Here is a 24,518-nt window from a genome sequence, read left to right as displayed (position 1 = left end):
TGAATCGTTGAGCCATTGTCTGATCTGCACTTTCACCTTTATTTACAATGAATTTACAATAACGATGCAGATTTTCTTAACTCTGCGAAGATTAAAGGGAACTCCGGGGTTAGCCGTCCCTGAGTCTGGTTAATTATACGTCTGAAGGTTAACAATTAGGTAAGTTATGGCTGAAGTTCATGCAAGAGGCTTTATAGACAAAAAGAGTGTAATGCATCAATCTACGAGACTTCCAGGAGGGCCAGCCTACTTTCTGATAGAAAATGCAATGATGTGTACTGAACCTATCACCCATAATAAAGTATAATGTGCCAATTGATGAAAGCCTCTGAATAAGTAATGAGTGATACACAGTGTCGAATGCTTTAGACAGGTCAATAAAAAGGGCAGCACAGTGTTTCTTCTTATCATGTCTCTTCTTCTTATTCTTCTTGTGTGTGCGGGTGGGTGGAAAGGGGGTTTCTGGGGTGTTTAGGGGAGGAGTGACTGGTGACTGGTGCTAGTCTTCACATTGCTCAGTTACAATGACATGGCTTGTGCTGAAGAGGACTCTAACATCTACGCTGACCCCTTATAACAGCCGTTGCCATGGTGACCCAACATAATTAACAAATTAAACACCTTGGTGTTCCTCAGCTCAGACACATCAAGGTCTGGTTGGTGAGGTGGAGAGAGGGGGTGGACCGTAGGCTGAATCCCAGACACAATGCTGGGTAGGGTAGAGGACAGGGGTGGAGCCAAAGTGGGACCCAGGTGGCCACTTGGAGCGAAATATAGTGTGTTAAAATAGGATCAGGGCACCTCTTAATCATCATTAGAAGGCTAGACACTTTACAATAACTTCTATGTTATCATATTATACCATTTCCTAGTTCTGGCTCTTGTCAGTTTTCTATTTACATTATAGTGAGGGTAGCAGTTGTAGCTTATTGAAATTCAGCTCATGATGGTTTGGCGAAGAGTCGGAATATGCTTTTTTTATGCTGTGAAAAATTCAACCACATACTGTAGGTTCCCTATCAAAAGCCTCTTTGAATGGTCACTTCTTATATAAACTATGGGCAACCCTTGCATTTTAAAATGTTGGTATTAATAATATATCCATCCCTCATAATAAAGCTGTTACTTAATTAAAGATGAACCGTTTGTTGTAGGTTATGTACATGCGTTGTGTTAAATTGTTTCTGTAACATTTTCAGTTGAGAACAAGGGTGTGATTGTATGCTTCAGGTTAGCCTCGAGACTTCGTTGACAGACCATTGATAAGTTCCCTATCCCCACACCCAGCCCAGGACAAGGGCAGCCAATTCAGTAGATTTCACCTCCGAGCATGGCCTATGAGCATCGACCGAAGAAAGCAATTATAGCTCAGCTGTTCTTGTAAAGGGGACTTTCACAGGCAGAGAACCCCCAACCCTCAAAATTGTCAGAGTGCCAGAAAATATGAATGCTATTCTTTCATTTGTTCAGTTACCAACTGAAGGCGTGCTCTATTTAGGCTATCAAGATATAATTTAGCCTGAATAGACTATAGGCAATGTTGTTCTGTGTGTCCTTGGCTGTATGGGAAAATGTACTTATCATCGCAACAATAAGTTGAGTGTGCTATTCCCCCATTCTATTATGTCTATGGAACCAATTGTTACATTAGAATCATTGGCATTATTCTATTGACCAATCTATGAATGTCCACTATCTTTCCTATTTGATACATTGAAAGGGTTTATATCAAACATCAACCTAGGATACCGACAGTGCACTTCCACCAGCAGAGTCTTGAAAAGCCTTCCTGTTCTCAGAACATCTTAAACATTAAACATGGACAACTCTTTCAGGGTGAGACAGTGGAGGCATCCAATTGTGCTATTAGTAAGGACAAGTGTTGAATGCTCCAAAGGCCTATATGAGGAGTGTTTAGTGGGGGTCCTAATTGGCAGGAGAAGGGTGTCTGATGCCATTTTTCCACATTGGGCTTGAAGGAGAGCAGCAGCTGTGATAAGATGGGCAAGAACAACAAACGGGAGAGGAGTGAGAGAGTGAAAGAGAGTTAGAGAGATTGCAGCTGTCTGAGAAATGTCTGGGAAATAACAAAGGACTAACTGTGGACATTGGGTTACCTATCTGTTAACCTGGAGGCTCATCCATGGAATACCATGATGTCACTTAAAGAGCAAGAGGGCTTGATGTATGGTTTAAGTCATTTGAAGAGGGTAACACCCTATTCTGGACTCCAAATGGAGGCATTTTTGTTGACTGACTCGTGTTAGTCTGTACACTACCACATATTTTTAGAAAGTCGAGTAGCATGACATAAATAGTGGGGAAAGCACAGAGGTGGGTGCAAAACAGCTCTCTCTTCTAAGACAACATCACACACGCACAGCTGGGATGAAGGAACATGACTGATTATGCTTTTCAACCCTCCAAAAGAAGCCATATATTCAGGTTGTGCGATGATTTGATAAGGGCCACGGTTGGCTGCGGTTCTTGAGCAGACAGGATGGGGGTGGACATGGGTGTTAAGCAGTCAAATTTGTGATTTTTTTTTTGCCAGTTCCATTATGACTGTCCTCAGGGCAAGCTTGCTGGCGAGATCAATCACAGATAACATACATTGGTGCTGAGGGATTTATTGACTCATAATGAGATACAAGACGTCTATTAGAAATAGCATGTTAGTGTCTCACAACATGGACTAGGATCTGCCCAAGATACATTTTCTCATTCTAGAGTCGTTAGTGAATTGTTGAGTGAGATTATGGCTTTATATTTGGGATATCCTACAGTACAGTGGTGTTAATGGTGTTACTACATGAATGGTGTTGCCTCAGGTGAGTAGGTGGGTAAGTAAATAAGTCGCTCTGGATAAGAGCGTCTGCTAAATGACTTAAATGTAAATGTAAATATATCAAATTACTTGGCCTGTATTGTCTCTTAAAGCACAGAATGACAGGGGGTGACATGAGTGTGCAATATCTCACAGTTTTGCGGTTGACCACTGTCTAGCCAGGAAACACCAGAGCATGGGAAACTATTGAAAAATACATGTGAAAAGAAACTGTAATGGCACTAAATATGTATAAATATGTTTCCACTGTCCATGCAAAAACAGGATAATATGGACATGACAGTATGATAAAAAATATATATGATTAAGAGTATAAGGTCACTATGATTCATGATAAACGAACTACTGTTACAATTTCATTAATAGTTAGAATATAATATTTGTATTTATTGTTATTTTATTCTTTGTCGTTCTTATTTCTTTCGCAGGCATCATAGTTGAAGCAGTCACCATCACAAGATCTGAGTTCGATTATTTTGTCTAGATAGGCTTCTCAAAATTTAATCTTCCTGTCTGGTTGGTCGTGTTTACATGGATGGCTAAAATGACAGCGTCTTTAGATTGGAGCCTGCAAACATTTTTATTGATTGTGTCAACCAGGGTGTATATCAATCCAATTATCCCATTGGTAGCAATTGGTTAGCGTGTTATATACGCTATGTAAGGTGAGATCCGTTTTCTATGTTATCTGCTATAGCTAGCTAGCATAACTTGCTAACTAGCTAGCTGATAGTGGGTGGGGTTTCCATTAGCATTAGAAATAGCATACTAGAGGTGTTTTTTCTTCAATGTGTCATTTTTAACATTTCTGTTAATCTCAGTTCGTGTTATGTCATTGGTAATCGGGAATAATAGCTTTAACTAGCCACTTAATAATGTTGCACAGCTTGAAAGTTCGCTAACTATGCTGTTTAGCCTAACTGATAGCATGCTAGCTAACTAGTGTGTTAAACGTAAATGTAGTTCAATGGCAAACTTTAACACGTTCTTGTCTCCTGTAGGGAACACTAATATGGATGTAGTGAACTTTGTTTCCTGTGCTATTGGGAAATGCCTGGACACTTTTTGCCTTCTACTAGACTTGGTCATCTGGTTTGTGAATTGGCTAGGCCGACTTTTCTCCAACATGGGTTCATCAATGCACGACCTGCAAGTGGTCCCGAGTGGCTCCATCTTACTAGAATACTGGAACTGTGCACTGTTCTCTTTCCTCACTGTAACAGAGGTGGTCACAAGCACAGCACACGGAGCTTTCAATCTACTGGAGGGATGGCTTCAGACCTTAGGAGGGGTGTTCGAGAGTTTCAAAATGGTGGGCCACCTCTCTTCTCATGTTGCATGGCGCACCAAAGAGCTGCTACACCGCGGATTCCTGTCTGGACATACTGTGCTTAAACAGACTTGTGACGGTTTTAGCATTGCGTTCAGCCTCGTTCTCTACTTTGTCAACACTATCGTCAACATTCTTCTCATTGGTACCCAGAACTGCTTCTCTGCAATGGTAGGGGCCTGGGAGGCAGTGTCAGGCCCCCTGCATAAAGCCTTGGAGCTGGCCCTCACACTTCTCACCTTCCTATACAGCTGCCTGGTGGGCACCTCTGTACTGCTTTGGACACCCTGCCAACTAGCTCTTGAGTTTCTGGGCTCCCTCGGTCATGTCTTTATCACAGTATTCATGCTCAACATCTATGGCTTGCTCTTAACAGCAGTCATTGTTGCGTTGACCTTGCTATATCTCAACCCAGAGTTGCCTCGTCATGTGGCCCAGCAATGTCTTCACTTTGTCAACACAATCCCAGGAATGCTAAGTCTACAGAGAACCATCTATAGACTTTACCTGCTGGCCATGGAGCAAGCTCAAGCTCTTCAGGACAATGGAGCTGGACCACAGGCTATGGGGCAGGTGGCCCAAGCAAGACAGCCAAGGGGCAGAACAGTACAGACTTCTGTGGACCAAGGTGGAGTGGGGCACCTAGTTCTGGATCCAAGGGCCCCAGGTATTCCTACTAACCATACAGGTACCCTTCTTCCCCCAGAACAGACTGGAAGAGAACAAGTGGAGTTATACTCAACACTTCAACACCTCGACAGTAGGTGGGATGACCTCAACCTTGACCCAGACCAATACCACCACCAGTCTACAACAAGGACTACAGTGAAGCAGCAGCCTGCCTCTGGCCAAGGCAGCCAGGCCCCTCCAGTTGACACTGGCCTCCTCAGTCTATTGAAGGAGCATGAGGAGAGGAAGAAGTGCGTAATCTGTCAGGACAGGGTCAAGAACGTGTTGCTGCTGCCCTGCCGCCACCTGTGCCTGTGTCGCCACTGCTCGGCCATCTTGCTACAGCAGCCCCCCCAGCAGCACAGCTGTCCCCTCTGCCGACAGGCCATCACACAAACCATGGATGTCTTTCTCTGAGGGAACTGGTAGTGCCCTTTGGGGTACCATTTCAGACACTCCCCCATAGTTAAAGAGCGGGACACTGATAAATACATAGAAAGAAATGCAGCCAGTCTGAAAACAACCCCAGTTAGCATAATGGGGATGGCTTCAGCTTGACTTCCAATGGGCTTTAAAAGAGCTTCTGCCATATTACTTATTTCTTTTGTACATTTTAGATCTACGAACACTGAAGGGGAAGACTTTAAACTCAGGATAATGAGTGATGATAGACCTCCACAGTGTATAGCTGTGCTGATAAAACACAACTCTTGTCCACTGTCATGTAAAAAATGGTACTGTATGTATGGTGCCTATTTAGTGGGGTGGAACATTCAGATTCACATTAATTTTATAGAATAGCACTGACTGTAGAGTTTTGTTGGCTCTGTGCAGTACATTGCTATCCATGCTCTGACCCAAATAAGCCCATAGGGTTTCTGATGCTCACACTTTGCTTCCACCAGTTCAATTAATTCATATTGCAACTTGCATTTTAGGCGTTTGGTCCTTTAGTTTATATAATGTGGACATATCCTTGATGGTTTTCCACAGTTGCACTAACTATATTGCACTGGCTACGAAGCTGCTGTGCTGACTTGTACAGTGAACAAAATATTACATTTGTAATTGAATAGATGTTGAATACTTCCAGTTCCATCTTTCAGGCACATACTGTAGGAGCGCTGCACCTGTACTGTCATATATTTTATATAGATAACTTAGAAATGACTTATAGGCCTATAACAATGTATAAATTGTGAAGATGAGGAATAATCCCATTTGTTTGACAACTAATAAATTCAGAGTGAACTAGACTAACGTTTCTCTAATATATTTCAAGGAACTGTTTATCATCCATACTGTATATGTATACTGGCAAAATGTTACACTACCTTAAGTTTGTGTTATGATTTGATGCACAAGGTCATGCATTTTTCTATGTTTTGTACTTATGAATGTTTTTTTAAAGTTATTCAGATACACGTGCTGTCTATTCATTACCCTTGTCAATGTTTTTGTATCATATCAAATAAACATGCAACAGGCTATGCCTTGTAGGCTATAGTTCCATATTATTCATGTGTACTTGCCAGTGTGTATTTATTCATCAAAACTAACGAGCTGAAATCTACAGAAGTCCAGAGAGGACATATTCATAAAAAATATAATTCCCTCGTTATGTGGAGATCACGATTTATCTCATGATCACTAGATATGAAAACAACTTGTGTTATGTTAGGCTTCTTGCAGACAGCCTACTGACTTATCAGCCTCTGAGGCTGCTATTGAATCTGATTAGCATGCCAGGAATAGAGCACGCCCACTCTTGATCATATACATAATGGACTGATTGCTAATCTGGCAGCATCTTGATTTACCATTCTCTGTTGAATCTGAGGCTGCTATTGAATCTGATCAGCCTGTCGGGAATGTAGCTCACCCACTCTGTAAATGTAAATATTATCCATAAAACATGAAGTGTCCCTTACATTTATACACATATCAGTTATGCAAGCTAACAATCAGCATAGATAACTGGCTAACAAGACTACCTAGCTAACTAGCGAGCTAGTTCGCCCACAAGACTAGCCAAGTTAGCTGTGATGTTGCTTGCTGTGGTCTTCGGGGTGGCACACAGCCTGGGAGACCGTGCTGCCTGTCAGCTATCAATCAGGTGTTAAATGTCTCTTAGCTCAAAGGTAAGGGACAATTAAATTGCTAACATTCTAACTTGTAAACTAATAATGAGCTCCAAACACAAATGAAAGCATGGTTAGAATGAAATGTACCATCCCTTAGTGTAGCAAACAACAAAAATGTATGCATTGATCCACCATGGGCTCTGCCACCTCAGCCATACTGTTAATCTATCATCAATCCCTCCACTCTTATTTATAGAGTTTCTCGGGATCTCAACAAAACAACTTTTATGTCGTGATCATGAGAAAATGATTTTAATATCGACAAAACTATTGTTATGTTTGTGATCATGAGATAAATAAGTTGTGAACTCAACATAACGAGGGAATATTATTTTTATTCATATGTCCTCTCTGGACTTCTGTAGAGATCTATATTTTACACATCGATTCAATTTATCTAGGATTGCGACTACATTAGTAACACTTCACCATACCTTTATTTGTCACATATTGGGGACTAAGCAAAACTGAAATGTTAACACCACTGCAGATGGTGTGTGTACGCCATAGGGCATGGTGGTAGACTATTCACATGCATTTTATTCATTGACATAAATCTGGATGATGGATGTCTCACACACAGTGACCCCCAGATATTTTTGGCCAAGGAAAAAAAATATGCAAACAATGCAGTTTTAAGTGTTTTGCTGTTTTGGTAATCATATTCACTGTATGAGCTCTGATTTGTCATTGTGTCATTTTAATAGTACTGTGAGACTGGTGTGGGCTACAATGATCTGTCACCTGCTCCCCTGTCTATTATTCAATGTAAAGAACAGTAGTTTAATACACAGGAGTTCCTAGGTTGAAAGTGCTTGAATCCAGGTTACACTGCAGTGCATTCTATCTGAGAAAAGTTTGTATTGACTTTACACTTTATACATCAACTAGTATGAAACAGTAAAACGTACATAATTGATTGAATGCCACCCACACTCAGTCATTACTACCCCGTATTATCATTTAAACACCATTGGGAAATTGAATTCAGGCCTTATGTTTTTCTCTTTCAGCACAAGAGAAAGGACATGAGGGAACAGCAGGGGGGTAAAGGCCCCTTCCTTAGTGGGACGTCTTGCTCTTGAGGCCGGGGAGTGGCCCTGTTCTGCCCTACCTCTCTCTGGACCAGCCGTTGTTCCCCTCCTGACCTGGCACTGGGCCAGCAAGGCTGCCATTACGGGCCTTAGTTGGTTCTGGGGGGATAATTGGCCAGCAGGAGCCCTCTCTGGACCCTCCAGGCTGAGTGACAACTAGGAGAAAGAGAGCCGCGACTCCCCGCGTCCGCTGTGACAGCTGCCTCACCCAGCCACTCATGCCTCGCCCATTGTCTGAGGTGTCCTAATAGCTGCCTATGTAGAATAAAGAAAAAACATGCACGTCTTTTCATAATGAGGCAATTTTTTGGAGGGTTTTGTCGTGAGGTGCAAATTGCACATTCTCATTGAAAGGTTTTGGTGCTTTTGAAAATAAAAGTCCCATCAGTTCATGCTGACCTCAAAATTGCCAACAGACTATTTGCTTCACCATAATTTTCTATCGCCTCAATGTACACAGTGTACAAAACATTAAGGACACCTTTTCTTTCCATGACATAGACTGACCAGGTGAAAGCCATGATCTCTTATTGATGTCACCTGTTAAATCCACTTCAATCAGTGTAGATGAAGGGGAGACAGGTTAAAGAAGGATTTTTAAGCCTTGAGACATGGATTGTGTGTGTGTGCCATTCAGGGGGTAAATGGGCAAGAGAAAAGATTTAAGTGCCTTTGAACGGGGTATGGTAGTAAGTGCCAGGCGCACAGGTTTGTGTCAAGAACTGCAACACTGCTGGGTTTTTCACAGTTTCCCATGTGTATCAAGAATGGTCAGCCACCCTAACATCCAGCCAACTTGACAAAACTGAGGGAAGCTTTGGAGTCAACATGGGCCAGCATCCTTTTGCAACTTCATATTAGGATGGTATCCTTTATGTTTTGTACACTCTTCAGAGACTGTATTCTATGTCCATCTCTAGCTGTCCATTGCCTGTCCGTAATGTCAAGTGTTGGGAGTGTTGGTAACCATGGAGCTCCATATAGACAGAGAGAAGCTTGGGGGGGGGTCCTCCTCCACTCCCAGACTGCGGGCCAGGCAGAGCGGGTGGGTGCGTAGGAGGGCTTTTGTCTTCTCCTCTCCCTGACTCTAGTGGGCTGCCAGCCAGGATAATTCAATCTGTCACCAGCTGTCTGCTAGGCTGTACCAGGGCCAGTCCCTCCCCCTCACTGCCCACCACTCTCTGACTGGGTCAGGTCACACCCCAAAGGCCAAGGGATGAGCCTCTGTCTGCTGGGAATCCCTGTTCCAGGTTATCCACCATTAAATGATGGGAAATAAGCCTACTTACAAAGTAGAAAACCGTCCCTAACTATAGTATCTGTTTACAAGCACGATGCATCATGGAGTATTGGTGCTAACTATTTATTGAAACTACTGTATGTTGTAATTTAGGCAGTATGTTGCCATTTTTAATTGCTCCAAAAAAATTATATAATGAGAATGTTTATTTATCAAGGTTCAGATCCTTGATAAATATTTTTCTATAATCACGCCTGATACTTTGTGTTAAGTTTTTTTTTCTTCACAAAAGTCTGAAATGTTTCCTTATGTTTTGCCCCAAAATTACAAGCTTGAAATTGGGGTTTCACAGTTATTTGAAGTATGTTTTAATTGATTTTACACTCAGGAAAATGTGGAATTTGTCACCACCGCCCCAGAAGACAGAAAATCCCTTTGAGGCAAAAGCCTAAAACGTGATGGTGTTGTTAGCTTTCCAGAATACTTGAGCTGCTGCTAAGAAATTGCTAGAGTTTGCTTGTATTTGTGCCAGTCTTTTCTTTCAACCGAGACCGTTGAGAAATATCCCCAAGCTGTGAGCTGGACATCTAAATGGTAGGCAGAAACCACCTTGTCTCTATTGTCCTAGCAGTAAACATAGATCAGAGTAGAACATCAGTGTAATTACAAGCTCAGGCTCAATAACTGGCCAGTAAAAACAAATAGAAAAGCTATGGGAACAGTGGTGTCTAGGGTATATGAAGGCGAAGGTTAACCAGTAGCCTTGTTCCATTACGAGGCTAGAGAACGGAGCAGCAGCAGGAGAGCAATGGCCTTTCAGCACCCTGGAGAGCAGGCCAGGGCCACCCCAATCCAATGACAGTCTGTCCTCAAAGGGCAGCCACGGAGGAACAAAGGCTTGGAGGCCGTTGGGAGGGGATGCACAGGAAAATAAATGTAATTGATCATACGGAGCGCTGGATTGAAGAAATGTGTTTTGTGGCCAACAGAAATTCCCAATACAGTTCTGTAATTGTAGGCATATGTGCAATTTCTTTAGAAAAAAGGAAAACTATGGTGGAATCAATTAATTCTATATCAAAATACACTACATGACCAAAAGTATGTGGACATCTGCTCGTCTAACAACTCCTTCCGAAATCATAGGCATTAACATGGAGTTGGTCCCATCTTTGCTGCTATAAAAAGGCTTTCCACTAGATGTTGGGACATTGCTGCGGGGACTGGCTTCCATTCAGCCACAAGAGCATTACGGAGGTCGGGCACTGATGTTGGGTGATTAGGGGTTCGATGGGGTTGAGGTTAGGGCTCTGTGCAGGCCAGTCAAGTTCTTCCACACCGATCTGGACAAACCATTTCTGTACGCACCTCGCTTTGTGCATGGGAGCATTGTCATGCTGAAACAGGAAAGGACCTTCCCCGAACTGTTGCTGCAAAATTGGAAGCACAGAATGGTCTAGAATGTTATTGTATGCTGTAGCGTTAAGATTTCCCTTCACTGGATCTAAGGGGCCTAGCCCGAACTAACAGGACCAGACCATTATTCCTCCTCCACCAAACTTTACAGTTGGCACTATACAATCGGGCAGGTAGCGTTCTCCTGGCATCTACCAAACCCAGATTCGTCCATCGGACTGCCAGATGGTGAAGCGTGATTCATCACTCCAGAGAACGTGTTTCCACTGCTCCAGAGTCCAATGGCAGCTAGCTTTATACCACTCCAGCCGACGCTTGGCATTGCGCATGGTGATCTTAGGCTTGAACGATGAAAAGTTATTGTGCTGACGTTGCTTTCAGGCGCAGTTTGGAACTTGGTAGTGAGTGTTGCAACCGAGGACAGACATTTTTACGTGCTACGCACTTTAGCGGCCCCGTTCTGTGAGCTTGTGTGGCCTACCACTTCGCGGCTGAGCCGTTGTTGCTCCAAGACGTTTCCACTTTACAATGACAGCACTTACAGTTGACAGGGGCACCTCTAACTGGGCAGAAATTTGACAAACTGACTTGTTGGAAAGGTGGCATCCTACGACAGTGCCAAGTTGAAAGTCACTGAGCTCTTCAGTAAGGCCCTTCTACTGCCAATCTATGGAGATCGCATGGCTATGTGCTCGATTTTATACACCTATCAGTAAAGGGTATGGCTGAAAAAGACAAATCCACTAATTTGAAGGGTGTCCACATACAAAAGTATCTATAGTGCACATGGCTAGACTTTTATTCATTTAATTGAAGAAATGTTTGTTTCAACTCCACCAAAAATGGCACATAGCTGGTGAAAGAAGGCTACGCTTGGCTACTTCAGAATGCTATTTGACTGTCTGGAAGAAACTAAAAGCACCTAAGGTGAATAACAAGCATAGTTTCTGCTGCCTGCATTTTCTGGTTGCTATAGGAACGTGTGTAGTTGAAACCACAGAAACCCTGAATATGTGTAATCATTGCTTGAGTGTGGGGAACTCATGCCAGGGTTATTCCCCATGTGCCATGCTGAATAAAGATGAATTCTCTTTTTAATCCATGTTCTGCCAGCCACAAGCGTACTGAAACATACTGTACTCTCAGAGTTTTTATGATGTGCCTTTTATGTCCATGTAAGAATTGGACAGAATATATTGTTTATATAAATGTGCATATTTGAGTCTTATGTGTCTATAATTCAACTAGGCCACTCCGTAAACCTGATTGGGACCAAATTGTGTACATTTCAATTAGGAAATAACTAGCTAAAAGTAGCCATGCTCAATGAAAACCTAAATCTTATTGACAACTTCATGTAAGGACATATGACCATAGGGTCACTGTTTAGCCAGTTTTGTTTAACCAGCAATTTATGTATGCATAATTGAGCAGCTTTTTTCCATTGATTGGCTGCATAATCTGTCCATGTAAATGTAGCCCAAGGAGAACTTTCCACAAGCCCTATTGATCATCCATTACTCATACACTTTATGATCTTATCTCAACATCCCATTTTCTAAAAGGACTTACCAATAGATGGAAGCACAATGGAAATGGACAAGAGATCATAAAGTATATGAACTACCTGATTTAAAAAATATATATATATAAATGTTTGCATATTCACACTACAGTCCTTCTGTAATCGCAATTGTAAATTGTTCAACATGCTGTTGAACAGTGCTGGAAAAAGTACCCAATTTTCATACTTGAGTAAAAGTAAAGATACCTTAATAGAAAATGACTCAAGTAAAATTGAAAGTCTAAAAGTATTTGGTTTAAAATATACTTAAGTATCAAAAGTATAAATCATTTCTAATTCCTTATATTAAGCAAACCAGATGGCACAATGTTTTTTATTTATTTACAGATAGCTGGGGGCACACTCCAACATCATTTACGAACGAAGCATTTGTGTTTAGTGAGCCGCCAGATCAAAGGCAGTAGGGATGTTAAGGGATGTTCTCTTGGTAAGTGTGTGAATTGGACAATTTTCCTGCTAAGCACTGAAAATGTAATGAGCACTTTTGGGTGTCACGGGAAAATGTATGGAGTCAAAAGTACATTAATTTCTTTAGGAATGTAGTGGAGTAACAATTGTCAAAAATATAAATAGTAAAGTACAGACACCCCCCAAAAAAACATCTTAAGTAGTACTTTAAAGTGTTTTCACTTAAGTTTATACCACTGCTCAAATGAAGTCAAATTCTTTCCCTTATTTTGATTTCTGAATCACATTTGAGTTACTTCACTATGTCAGTATTCACATTATGCAATTTAACTGCAAATAGAGCTTAAATTTTTGTAGCTACATCAGCATAAGACCTAGCCAACCGTAGAGAAACCTCTGACTACTCCCACCATATTGATCATACTATCCTCCTTGCATATCATGACATTCAAGACCAATCATAGTGGCACTATAGCTTGGGATGTTAAAATGTCACCCCTGAAGAGTCACTCTTTTCATTGTGTGCAGGTCAAGAGTAGTAAGGGCACCAAGCAAACCTGTACATACTCAAATCAGCATTCTCCCTGTATCCCCCATTGCACTGAGAAAGAGCTCTCACTCTATCACTAAACTAATGGGGTCTCTCTTCCCCCACTCCACCCTTCTTAATCACCCCATCCCAGATTGAACTTCATTAACATTGCACTCCTGCCTCACTCACTGGCTCCCTATCTGACAGAAACACTATTTCGGGCCCACTCAGGGATAGCTGCTACTCTGCCGCCCTGTCAGCAACGTGTCCTGGCTGAGTGAGAAGGTGGAAAAAGAAAGATAAGTTATTTATCAGCGGACTTGAGCCCCGGTGTAACAGAGGCAGGGTAGGGAGAGAGGGGGATTGGGGAGATGCAAAGAGGGAATGGGAAAGAAGGGGATTGAAGAGAGAGGAAGAAGGAACGAGAGAGAAAGGTGGGCTTACAGTAGGCAGCCTGTCCAGTCTTCCCATTCCACCCTACTGATGAGAGGCTCCATCCCTGCGTCCTTGGGCTCGTTTGGGTGCCCCCCCGCTGCTTTGGCGTTAACGGGAGAGAGAGATGAAAGAGAGCGAGAGGGTGGGGCTGCTAACCCAGTCCTCCCCTCCCCCATATTCAGACCCCTCACTGCTTTCCTCATCCTTTTTATTCTGCTCAGGCTCAGTGCTAGCCCTCCAGCAGCACTACATCTAAGACATGTCACTTTTTGGGAGAGCAGAACTACTGTACAATACACTCTATGTACCATAACATTCACAATAGTTGTATGGAAATTTGGCAAAAATGTTGTACATTTTTCAAATGGTACCAATTCTTTGTGATCTAAGTTTCCATTGTGCATACTCACATCTACTGCATCGGATAAATATTTAGTGCCTTTACACGTCTTGGAATTGTGAGGTGGCTGTGGAACATTTATACATAATAAACCACAACATTAATATGCAGAGTAGACTAAGATGTGAAAGTATTATTTTATTTTAACTTTATTTAACTAGGCAAGTCAAAAGGCCTTTGTGGGGACGAGGGCTGAGATAAAAATAAAAACAATTAAAAAGAGGACAAAACACATCACAAGAGACAACACTACATAAAGAGAGACCTAAGACAACAACATAGCAAGGCAGCAACACATGACAACACAGCGTGGTAGCAACAAAACATGGTAGCAGCACAAAACACGGTACAAACATTATTGGGCACAGACAACAGCACAAAGAAGGTAGAGACACAACAATACATCACGCAAAGCAGTCACAACTGTCAGTAATAGTGTCCATGATAGTCTTTGAATGAAGAGTTTGAGATAAAAGTATCCCCAGGCTTCAGAAATAAAAATAAACCAGACATACGTCTCATGTTTAATTATGAGCATGAAAAGGTTTGAACCTGACTTCACAGACATGTTATGCTACTTTGATGTTACCTGACTGGATCCACCACAACAGGCTAACAAATGATTCAAATAATTATACAATGAATTTAGAATTAGGTTGTGAGCATGCATGTAAATGTGCATCTCGACATACTGAAACCAGAACAACATGTTGGATGTCCAGTGCATATTGCCTTGTTTGGGGGGAAATCTGTACACCTATTTGAATGTACTCTCTGCTGGTAAAATGTAGGCCAACATTCAATTAAATGTGTTTTTATTGTATTTTTTAAACATAGGCTGTAATTACATTCCCGGTATCCATTAACAGGAAGGACCCTTTATGAATATGGAGCCTGGGGTTCCAGCCATGGACATCACACAACTGTATGATCACTGCTGGGACTCCCACCAAGACCATACTGTCAGAGCAGCCCACTGTCAAACCAGCTACTTATCAGTCAACATCATACAGCATTAGACATCACAGACAAGCCTAGACTGCATCTGACATAGAGACCATGATGAGAAAGGATTGGAATGATTTAAATGATACCTGATTTAAATCAGATGCAATTGCACAATTACACTTTTATTTATTCAAAATTATTAAAGTGTTGTACATTTAATGATTTTGCCAAAAAGATAATACGGCAACGAATCAAAAATAATTCACACTGTACAATGGCACTGCTTGGTCAATTTACATTTGAGATGGCAATAACAAACCAATGCTTCCCCCTTGTGGTGACTATGGCTCCAAAGTTCATTCATTAATGAACATACATTTATAAAGAATGCCAGAGAACCAGAGTTAAGACTGGGAGATAAAAAAAAGAAGACTAACTGCTTGAGCCTCTTACTACTCAAATTGTGGATAATATATTTTGAAAGTATAGTAATCCATCAAAAAGTAAATATATCAAACCAAAGATGAATTATGATTTAAAAACTGCTCACATTCTTGTTTGTAAGACTTGTGTCTGATAAATTGTATAATTGTTAATACATCCAAAGGCATAGAATTCTATTTGTCTTTTGTCTGACAGAGGGTGCTATTCCAAGTCAGAATTTTGCCACACCTGCAACCTACCCATCTCACAACAGTATTTTACACCATGTGGGTCCATCCCACTGACGAGTCCTCATCCAGTCTTTTGCTTTTCTTATTGATCTCTCCAAAGACAGCCTGCAGTTTCTTGACCGACTGCATCATCACACAGAAGCTGTTGTAAAAGCTGCCCATTCCCTCCTGCATCCATGCTGCCTGTAGTTCTCCAATCCAGCTCAGGATCCCATCCAGCTGCTCTTGGACCTCTCTTTGCTCCTCCAGTTCAGCCAGCAAGGCCTGCCTGGCACACACCTCCACTTGGTACGCTTGTTGCAGCTCCGCCAGGGAAGACTCCAGCTTAAGAACCTCCTCTAAACGTTGAGGGTACTTTTTGTGTGGCTGGTCGTCAGGCAGCAACACATTAGGCGGGACTGAGAGGACGTTGTTGACCAAAACGGTTTCCATGCGACCAGACAGACGCTTGAAGCGTTCCTGAAGGAATATCTGCAACTTTTGGGTGCATTCTCTTGCCCTTAAATGTAGTTGCTCTCCATTTGGTTCAGTTCCGCTTAGTTTTCTCACGAACACTGCTTCTACGACAAGTAGCAATTCATTCAGGCAGTCCTGAAAGGCACTGTATACTCTCACCATGCAGGTCTGAGGGGTGAAACCAAAGAACTGTGCCTCGTACAGCTTGAGGGAGGAGGGAGACGTTGCCTCCTCTAGAAAAAAAGAAGGCAGAATATTGTCTTTACATTGGGATGCACAGGGTTCATACATATTTTGGCAGATAGAATTTCCTTGACTTTTAACCAAATTTCCATGACAAACAGTTGGTGGCATTACCAACAATTGGTGCTTCCTTTTTATACGTACATAAAACAGTTAGTGTAATGTGGTATCGACACTGGAAGGCTGCTCTCTGATCCCATGCACCATTTCCTGTCGTTGTGCAAGGCACTTAAAGTAGAATACCTGTTACGCAACTGTATAAAACATGTGGAGAGCTACTGGGTGTGCAGGCTGTTGATTAAGCCCTGCTTAAAACACATCTGAGATAGTTTATCTAGGTCCGGTTGAGCAGCTAATTTCTAAAATGTGGTTTGTTAGAGGGGGGACTGGAATAAAAGTCTGCACACCCATTAGCTCTCCTGGGGGATGGTTGACCACCCTTGATTGCAACAAAATAGGTTTTGTGCCTTTTTAAAGAATTAGCTCATTCAATATATCAAAGATCGAATGGCTATGGTAAGCTACAAATCGCTATATTCAGCTAAAGCAAGCCCACATATTTTCTTCAGGAAATGTACCTCTTTAACTTTAGTCAAATATACCTTAGAAGTGTTTACATTGCAGGCTGACTAGCATCTATTGAATTGCAATTTCCCATACATTTGATCCCCCTGCTAGTATCTACAAAACAAGTTGAAGCCACATAACCCAAAAGGCCACCACATCAAATATTTTTTCCCAAAATAACTGTTCGTGATTCACAAATTATTATTTTAATTCACATGATTCGATTCACCGCGATTGAACCAAATCCCAGCTAATGCAATGGCGAAGTGAATCGTTTGTTTCGTCAAAAATAATATTTTAAATTATTAATGGAAAAAGCAAATCGTTCAAAAATAGCAAATCAACTTTGTATGGCCTTATTTGCAAGTGTCGGTGGAATTTTTGGGGGGACATGACGAAAACAACGCATACAAATAATAGCTCAACAGCGAACTATAGGGTACAATATATGTTTTTGAATTGGCTACCTAGTTAGTCTGTTCTCTATAATATTTTATAGGCTACGTCAATGTGCGACTGTCTCTCTCTCCTTGGGCAAAGGCCCACTCTTCTCGCACACATGCATAAATTACTATTATATATTTTTTAATGTAACTAGGCAAGCCAGTTAAGAACAAATTCTTATTTACAATGACGGCCTACACCGGCCAAAGCCGGACAACGCTGGGCCAATTGTGCGCCGCCCTATGGGACTCCCAATCACGGCCGGTTGTGATACAGCCTGGATTCGAACCAGGGTGTCTGTAGTGACGCCTCTAGCACTGAGATGCAGTGCCTTAGACCGCTGCGCAACTCGGGAGCATCACATGCAAGTGATGCGCGCAAACAGACACTAAAGTGTCATGCTGATCCTGGCTGATATGTATATTTTTTATTTGATTGATCAAATATTTTTAAAATGTGCCTAAATAAAACTACATTAACAGAAATTATAAAATTATTTTTCATGACTTTTCAGATTTTATCATTTTCCCAAAAATGTTTCTTGGCCTGGAAAACTATTTTAAAATGCCATGACTTTTCATGACAGTACAAACGCTGGATGGAGAAGTGTATTTATATTAGTTAATCCTGCAGTCTGTCTATTCCTTCAACGACCACATTGGAAATAGGGCCCAAGTTCTGTACAGTGCGAGTTCCTCTTGGCTCTAATGTGCTTTGTACAAATTTAACCAGTCAAAACATTTACAACTGGCTCATTCTCTCCTTTCCTCTGGTTGTAAAATGTGTTGCTGATAAATAGAAAAGTGTTCAGACATTATGATCTGGTTGGATAACAACAATAATCACTTTTTATAGTTAACCTCAGGTTTATAGCAATAAAACTACAATCAACTGACCAAACATTCCTGTACTGTAGTTAAAACTACCTAGCTAGCTAGCTATGTTGTTTCACAAAATATGTCATGCAATAGCTATTAAAAATACAGTATCACCTAGTCAGACTACTACTCTGTTCCAGCTGGCTGATGGGCGTTAATACACTGAACAAAAATATACAACTGCAACATGAAAAGAGTTGGTGCCATGTTTCATAAGCTGAAATGACCCAGGTGGAGGGGTAGGAAACCACATCTCCACCCCGCTGAGCCTCAACACTGGGGCCCCAAAAGGGTGCGTTCTCAGCCCTCTCCTGTACTCCCTGTTCACCCATGACTGCCATGGCCATGCACGCCTCCAACTCAATCATCAAGTTTGCAGACGACACTACAGTGGTAGGCTTGATTACCAACAACGATGAGACGGCCTACAGGGCGGAGGTGAGGGCCCTCGGAGTGTGGTGTCAGGAAAATAACCTCACACTCAACATCAACAAAACAAAGGAGATTATCGTGGACTTCAGGAAACAGCACAGGGAGCACCCCCCCAAACCACATCGACGAAACAGCATTGGAGAAGGTGGAAAGTTTTAAGTTCCTCGGCGTACACATCACAGACAAACTGAAACTGTCCACCCACACAGACAGCGTGGTGAAGAAGGCGCAACAGCGCCTCTTCAACCTCAGGAGGCTGAAGAAATTTGGCTTGTCACCAAAAACATCCACAAACTTTTACAGATGCACAATCGAGAGCATCCTGTCGGGCTGTATCACCGCCTGGTACGGCAACTGCTCCGCCCACAACCGTAAGGCTCTCCAGAGGGTAGTGAGGTCTGCACAACGCATCACCGGGGGCAAACTACCTGACCTCCAGGACACCTACACCACCCGATGTCACAGGAAGGCCAAAAAGATCATCAAGGACAACAACAACCCAAGCCACTGCCTGTTCATCCCGCAATCATCCAGAAGGCGAGGTCAGTACCGGTGCATCAAAGCTGGGAACGAGAGACTGAAAAACAGCTTCTATCTCAAGGCCATCAGACTGTTAAACAGCCATCACTAACATTGAGTGGCTGCTGCCAACATACTGACTCAAATCTCTAGCCACTTAATAATTAAAAATTTGATGTAATAAATGTATCACTAGCCACTTTAAACAATGCCACTTTATATAATGTTTACATACCCTACATTTCTCATCTCATATGTATGTATATATTGTACTCTATACCATCTACTGCACCTTGCCTATGCCGTTCGGACATCGCTCATCCATATATTTATATGTACATATTCTTATTCATTCCTTTACACTTGTGTGTATAAGGTAGTTGTTATGAAATTGTTAGATTACTTGTTAGATATTACTGCATGGTCGGAACTAGAAGCACAAGCATTTCGCTACACTCGCATTAACATCTGCTAACCATGTGTATGTGACCAATAAAATTTGATTTGAAAAATTTGATTTGAAATAGACATTTTCCATATGCTCAAAAAGCTCATTTCGCTCAAATTGTGCACACATTTGTTTACATCCCTGTTATTGAGCATTTCTCCTTTGCTAAAATAATACATCCACCTGACAGGGGTGGTATATCAAAAAGTTTATTAAACAGCATGATCAGTACACAAGTACAGCTTGTGCTGGGGAAAATAAAAGGCCAATCAAACGTGTAGTTGTAACAACAATACCACAGATATCTCAAGTTAAGGGAGCATGCAATTGGCACGCTGACTGCAGGAATGTCCACTAGAGCTGTTGCCAGAGAATTTAATGTTAAGTTTGTTTTAGAGAATTTGTAAGTATGTCCAACCAGCCTCACAACAGCAGAGGCACACGCGCGGGCTGGTCAGCATGTAAGGGCAGCCCTTAGCCATTATATATAGGCCATATACCCCCTTGGGCATTATTGCTTAAATAATTATCATGGCTAACATATCACCATGGTGAAACTTGCATTACTGTAGATCTGCAATAATTTGATGGTCAAACTTGCCAGCCAAACAGAAAAGCAAGGTGAAACAATTCAGGCATTCTTGAAAATCAGAACAATCTGTTATAGCTTAAAAAATACATTTTGCAAGACATATGCATTTTAATAGTTAAGAGGTGACATCACGTGTCCCGCGTACATTCAAAATGATTCGGCAATCATAATATATTCCAAAAACACCGTTTCCATCTTCATTTGTCACAATAAAGAAAGTTCGCCCTCTGTCGAACAGATAAAAATTGATGTCGATCTTTAGTTTAGAAAATGTCTCCCATCTGCCGTTTCCATTACACGTCGCAATTACATGTATTTTGTCGAATAAACCTGGGTTAATGGAAACCTACCTAGCATTTGTATCAAAGTTACTTCATGGGGGGGCACTGATATAATTACGGAGCATTTTCTAAATTCAAACGAATAGCCTGCAACTAGACATGACACTTAGACACGTTTAGAATACACTGGGTGTCTTCCAAGTGGGGAATTGAGGAAATATTGAAAAGTCCCTGTGCTACGCTAAACATTAGCTACCTAACATGTATCGGCTAATGAAACATCACATTAGGCCGTTACAATCTACTAGTTAATCACGCAAGCCACTTCTGAAACACCTTGCCGACCTAAGAAACAACTAGGCTAGCTAGTAGAGTCAGATGAATGATCAATATCTTTGGACTAGCTAATTAGTTAACCGTAGCTGGCTACACAGTCTATTACGATGACTACGGACGCGTCGAGGAATGCATTTTTAGTGCGAAACACATACTATTGGCGTTAATGGATAGGCAACCATTTAGACGAACATGTCAAACAAACTATTTACATATACTGGAATGTCTATTCGTAAAGAATTAATAATTTTCATATTATTTTGCCCCTTACCCTCACTGGTTATGTACTCCGCCATTTCCAAATTTCCCGCGCCCTTTTTGTCTGTAGTCGTCAGCTGGTACTACAAGATGTTGCATGCACAGTATCGCCGTCTACTTTTCTGGCGGAGCACATAACACTTCGTTGGTTGAACCTAGAACTCCGTGGATGAACCAGGAAGAGACGGGCTTTGTGGACCACAAGGCACAAGTACCATTGAGGCGACCCAAGAAGCCCAACGACGAACCATATCAACATTTTCACACCATCAATTAAAAGGCATTAAAGTACAATTTTAGTTTTATTTTGTAACTATTTGAAATAGACCACATTTCTTTGGCTGCCTTTGTAACATTTATAACTGAGAATTGAGACCGCATATTGGGCAGCTAGAATGACAAAAACTGATTTTTTAAAAATACTTAGCTTCGAATTTCTAAATAGAAGGCTAGGTATGGCTCTTGTCTAGACATAACATCACTAACGTTAATAATATTGTATCGTTCTAAAATATCCATGTCATTATGACGCAACAATAAGGCTAGAACTATAGAACCAAATAAATAACCATTATCCTGTACTTTTTTAACTCTTCAAAATTGGACGAAAATCATGGAGGAGAGGTAAGACTGAATCCGGCCAACAGTTGAGTAAGAAAATAATATGTAGCTAAAAGTGTTTATGTATCAGTAGAAAAGTAGGCCTACTCACTAGTATTAACTAGATTATACCAGGTAGCCTGAGGGTAACTGAAGTTTGAAATCTGGAATATTCAGACTTGTAAAAATGTAAGAAAAAAGATTCACACAGAATGAAAAATGACGAATACATTTCTCCACATATCAATGCAGAGAGGTGACAATATATACTGAACAAAAATATAAATGCAACATGCAACAATTTTACTGAGTAATAGTTCATATGAGGAAAAAAGTAAATTCTAATAATTCATTATGCCCAAATCTATGGATTTCACATGACTGGGAATACAGATATGCATCTATTGGCTACAGATACCTTTAAAAAAAATGGGCTTCACAATTGGCTTCGTGGTATTTTTGTGCATTCAAACTGCCAATCTATAAAATGCAATTGCGTTCGTTGTCCGTAGCTTATGCCTGCCCATAACAACCCCACCCCCCCCACCATGGGGCACTCTGTTCACAATGTTGACATCAGCAACCCGCTTGCCCACACGATGCCATACACATGGTCTGCGGTTGTAAGGCCAGTTGGACATACTGCCAAATTCTCTAAAACGATGTTGGAGGCTGCTTATGGTAGAGAAATTAACATTAAATTCTCTGCCAACAGCTCAGGTGGACATTCCTGCAGTCAAGCATGCCAATTGCACACTCCCTCAAAACTTGAGACATCTATGGCATTGTGTTGTGTGACACAACTGTGCATTTTAAAGTTGCCTTTTGTTGTCCCCAGTACAAGGTGCACCTGTGTAATGATCATGCTCTTTAATCAGCTTCTTGATATGCGACACCTGACTTGTGGATGGGTTATCTTGGCAAAGGAGAAATGTTCACTAACAGGGATGTAAACAAATTTGTGCACAAAATTGGAGAAAAATAAGCTTTTTGTGCATATGGAACATTTCTGGTATCTTATAATTCAACTCATGAAACATGGGACCAACGATTTACATGTTGCGTTTATATTTTTGTTCTGTGTAGTACCACAGTATGAGTCATAATACCCATGAAACCTAGAGGTCAAACAGGGAAATTGTTCCATTACTTTTTCAAACATTCCCTTGTCCCATAGGGGATTTTAAGAAACATTTAAAATAAGGGCTGTGTTTGTGTAGGCTTACCCTGGGGTGACGGTTTGATAACTGTAAATCTCTCGGACAAGGTGACTTTTATCTACAGTGGGACAAAAAAGTATTTAGTCAGCCATCAATTGTGGAAGTTCTCCCACTTAAAAAGATGAGAGAGGCCTGTCTTTGCCATCATAGGTACACTTCAACTATGACAGACAAAATGAGAAAAAAAATCCAGAAAATCACATTGTAGGATTTTTAATGAATTTATTTGCAAATTATGGTGGAAAATAAGTATTTGGTCAATAACAAAAGTTTATCTCAATACTTTGTTATATACCCTTTGTTGACAATGACAGAGGTCAAACATTTTCTGTAAGTCTTCACAAGGTTTTCACACACTGTTGCTGGTATTTTGGCCCATTCCTCCATGCAGATCTCCTCTAGAGCAGTGATGTTTTGGGGCTGTTGCTGGGCAACACGGACTTTAAACTCCCTCCAAAGATTGTCTATGGGGTTGAGATCTGGAGACTGGCTAGGCCACTCCAGGACCTTGAAATGCTTCTTACGAAGCCACAACTTCGTTGCCCGGGCGGTGTGTTTGGGATCATTGTCATGCTGAAAGACCAAGCCACGTTTCATCTTCAATGCCCTTGCTGATGGAAGGAGGTTTTCACTCAAAATCACTAGATACATGGCCCCATTCATTCTTTCCTTTACACGGATCAGTCGTCCTGGTCCCTTTGCAGAAAAACAGCCCCAAAGCATGATGTTTCTCAAACCTTCTCCAACCTATCTCCTGATTCTGCCTCCTCAACCCTCCTCTCCTCCCTTTCTGCATCTCTTGATTCTCTATGTCCCCTATCCTCCAGGCCGGCTCGGTCCTCCCCTCCCGCTCCGTGGCTCGACGACTCATTGCGAGCTCACAGAACAGGGCTCCGGGCAGCCGAGCGGAAATGGAGGAAAACTCGCCTCCCTGCGGACCTGGCATCCTTTCACTCCCTCCTCTCTACATTTTCCTCTTCTGTCTCTGCTGCTAAAGCCACTTTCTACCACTCTAAAGTCCAAGCATCTGCCTCTAACCCTAGGAAGCTCTTTGCCACCTTCTCCTCCCTCCTGAATCCTCCCCCCCCTCCTCCCTCTCTGCAGATGACTTCGTCAACCATTTTGAAAAGAAGGTCGACGACATCCGATCCTCGTTTGCTAAGTCAAACGACACCGCTGGTTCTGCTCACACTGCCCTACCCTGTGCTCTGACCTCTTTCTCCCCTCTCTCTCCAGATGACATCTCGCGTCTTGTGACGGCCGGCCGCCCAACAACCTGCCCGCTTGACCCTATCCCTCCTCTCTTCTCCAGACCATTTCCGGTGACCTTCTCCCTTACCTCACCTCGCTCATCAACTCATCCCTGACCGCTGGCTACGTCCCTCCCGTCTTCAAGAGAGCGAGAGTTGCACCCCTTCTGAAAAAACCTACACTCGATCCCTCCGATGTCAACAACTACAGACCAGTATCCCTTCTTTCTTTTCTCTCCAAAACTCTTGAACGTGCCGTCCTTGGCCAGCT

The 24,518-nt window shown here is 41.9% G+C and overlaps 2 protein-coding genes across 2 annotated transcripts; one reads left to right on the top strand and one right to left on the bottom strand.

Annotated features, from left to right (window-relative positions):
• The first annotated feature begins 3,320 nt into the window (after positions 1 to 3,320).
• Positions 3,321 to 6,364, top strand: LOC115104657 (E3 ubiquitin-protein ligase RNF26-like). The gene is made up of 2 exons (XM_029626009.2): positions 3,321 to 3,513; positions 3,850 to 6,364. Exon 2 carries the CDS (start codon positions 3,861 to 3,863, stop codon positions 5,262 to 5,264), a length of 1,404 nt encoding a protein of 467 aa, XP_029481869.1. The 5' UTR covers positions 3,321 to 3,513; positions 3,850 to 3,860; the 3' UTR covers positions 5,265 to 6,364.
• Positions 6,365 to 14,613: 8,249 nt separating this feature from the next.
• On the bottom strand, positions 14,614 to 21,299 carry mis12 (MIS12 kinetochore complex component). The gene is made up of 2 exons (XM_029627563.2): positions 21,191 to 21,299; positions 14,614 to 16,412 (listed from the first exon to the last, which is right to left on the bottom strand). Exons 1-2 carry the CDS (start codon positions 21,213 to 21,215, stop codon positions 15,751 to 15,753), a joined length of 687 nt encoding a protein of 228 aa, XP_029483423.1. The 5' UTR covers positions 21,216 to 21,299; the 3' UTR covers positions 14,614 to 15,750.
• Between the last annotated feature and the right edge of the window lie 3,219 nt (positions 21,300 to 24,518).

This window comes from Oncorhynchus nerka, linkage group LG22, assembly GCF_034236695.1.
Source record: "Oncorhynchus nerka isolate Pitt River linkage group LG22, Oner_Uvic_2.0, whole genome shotgun sequence".
In the NCBI taxonomy this organism is placed as follows: domain Eukaryota; kingdom Metazoa; phylum Chordata; class Actinopteri; order Salmoniformes; family Salmonidae; genus Oncorhynchus; species Oncorhynchus nerka.
Note: the sequence above shows the minus strand (reverse complement) of the source record. Positions and strands in the feature narration are given on the sequence as shown.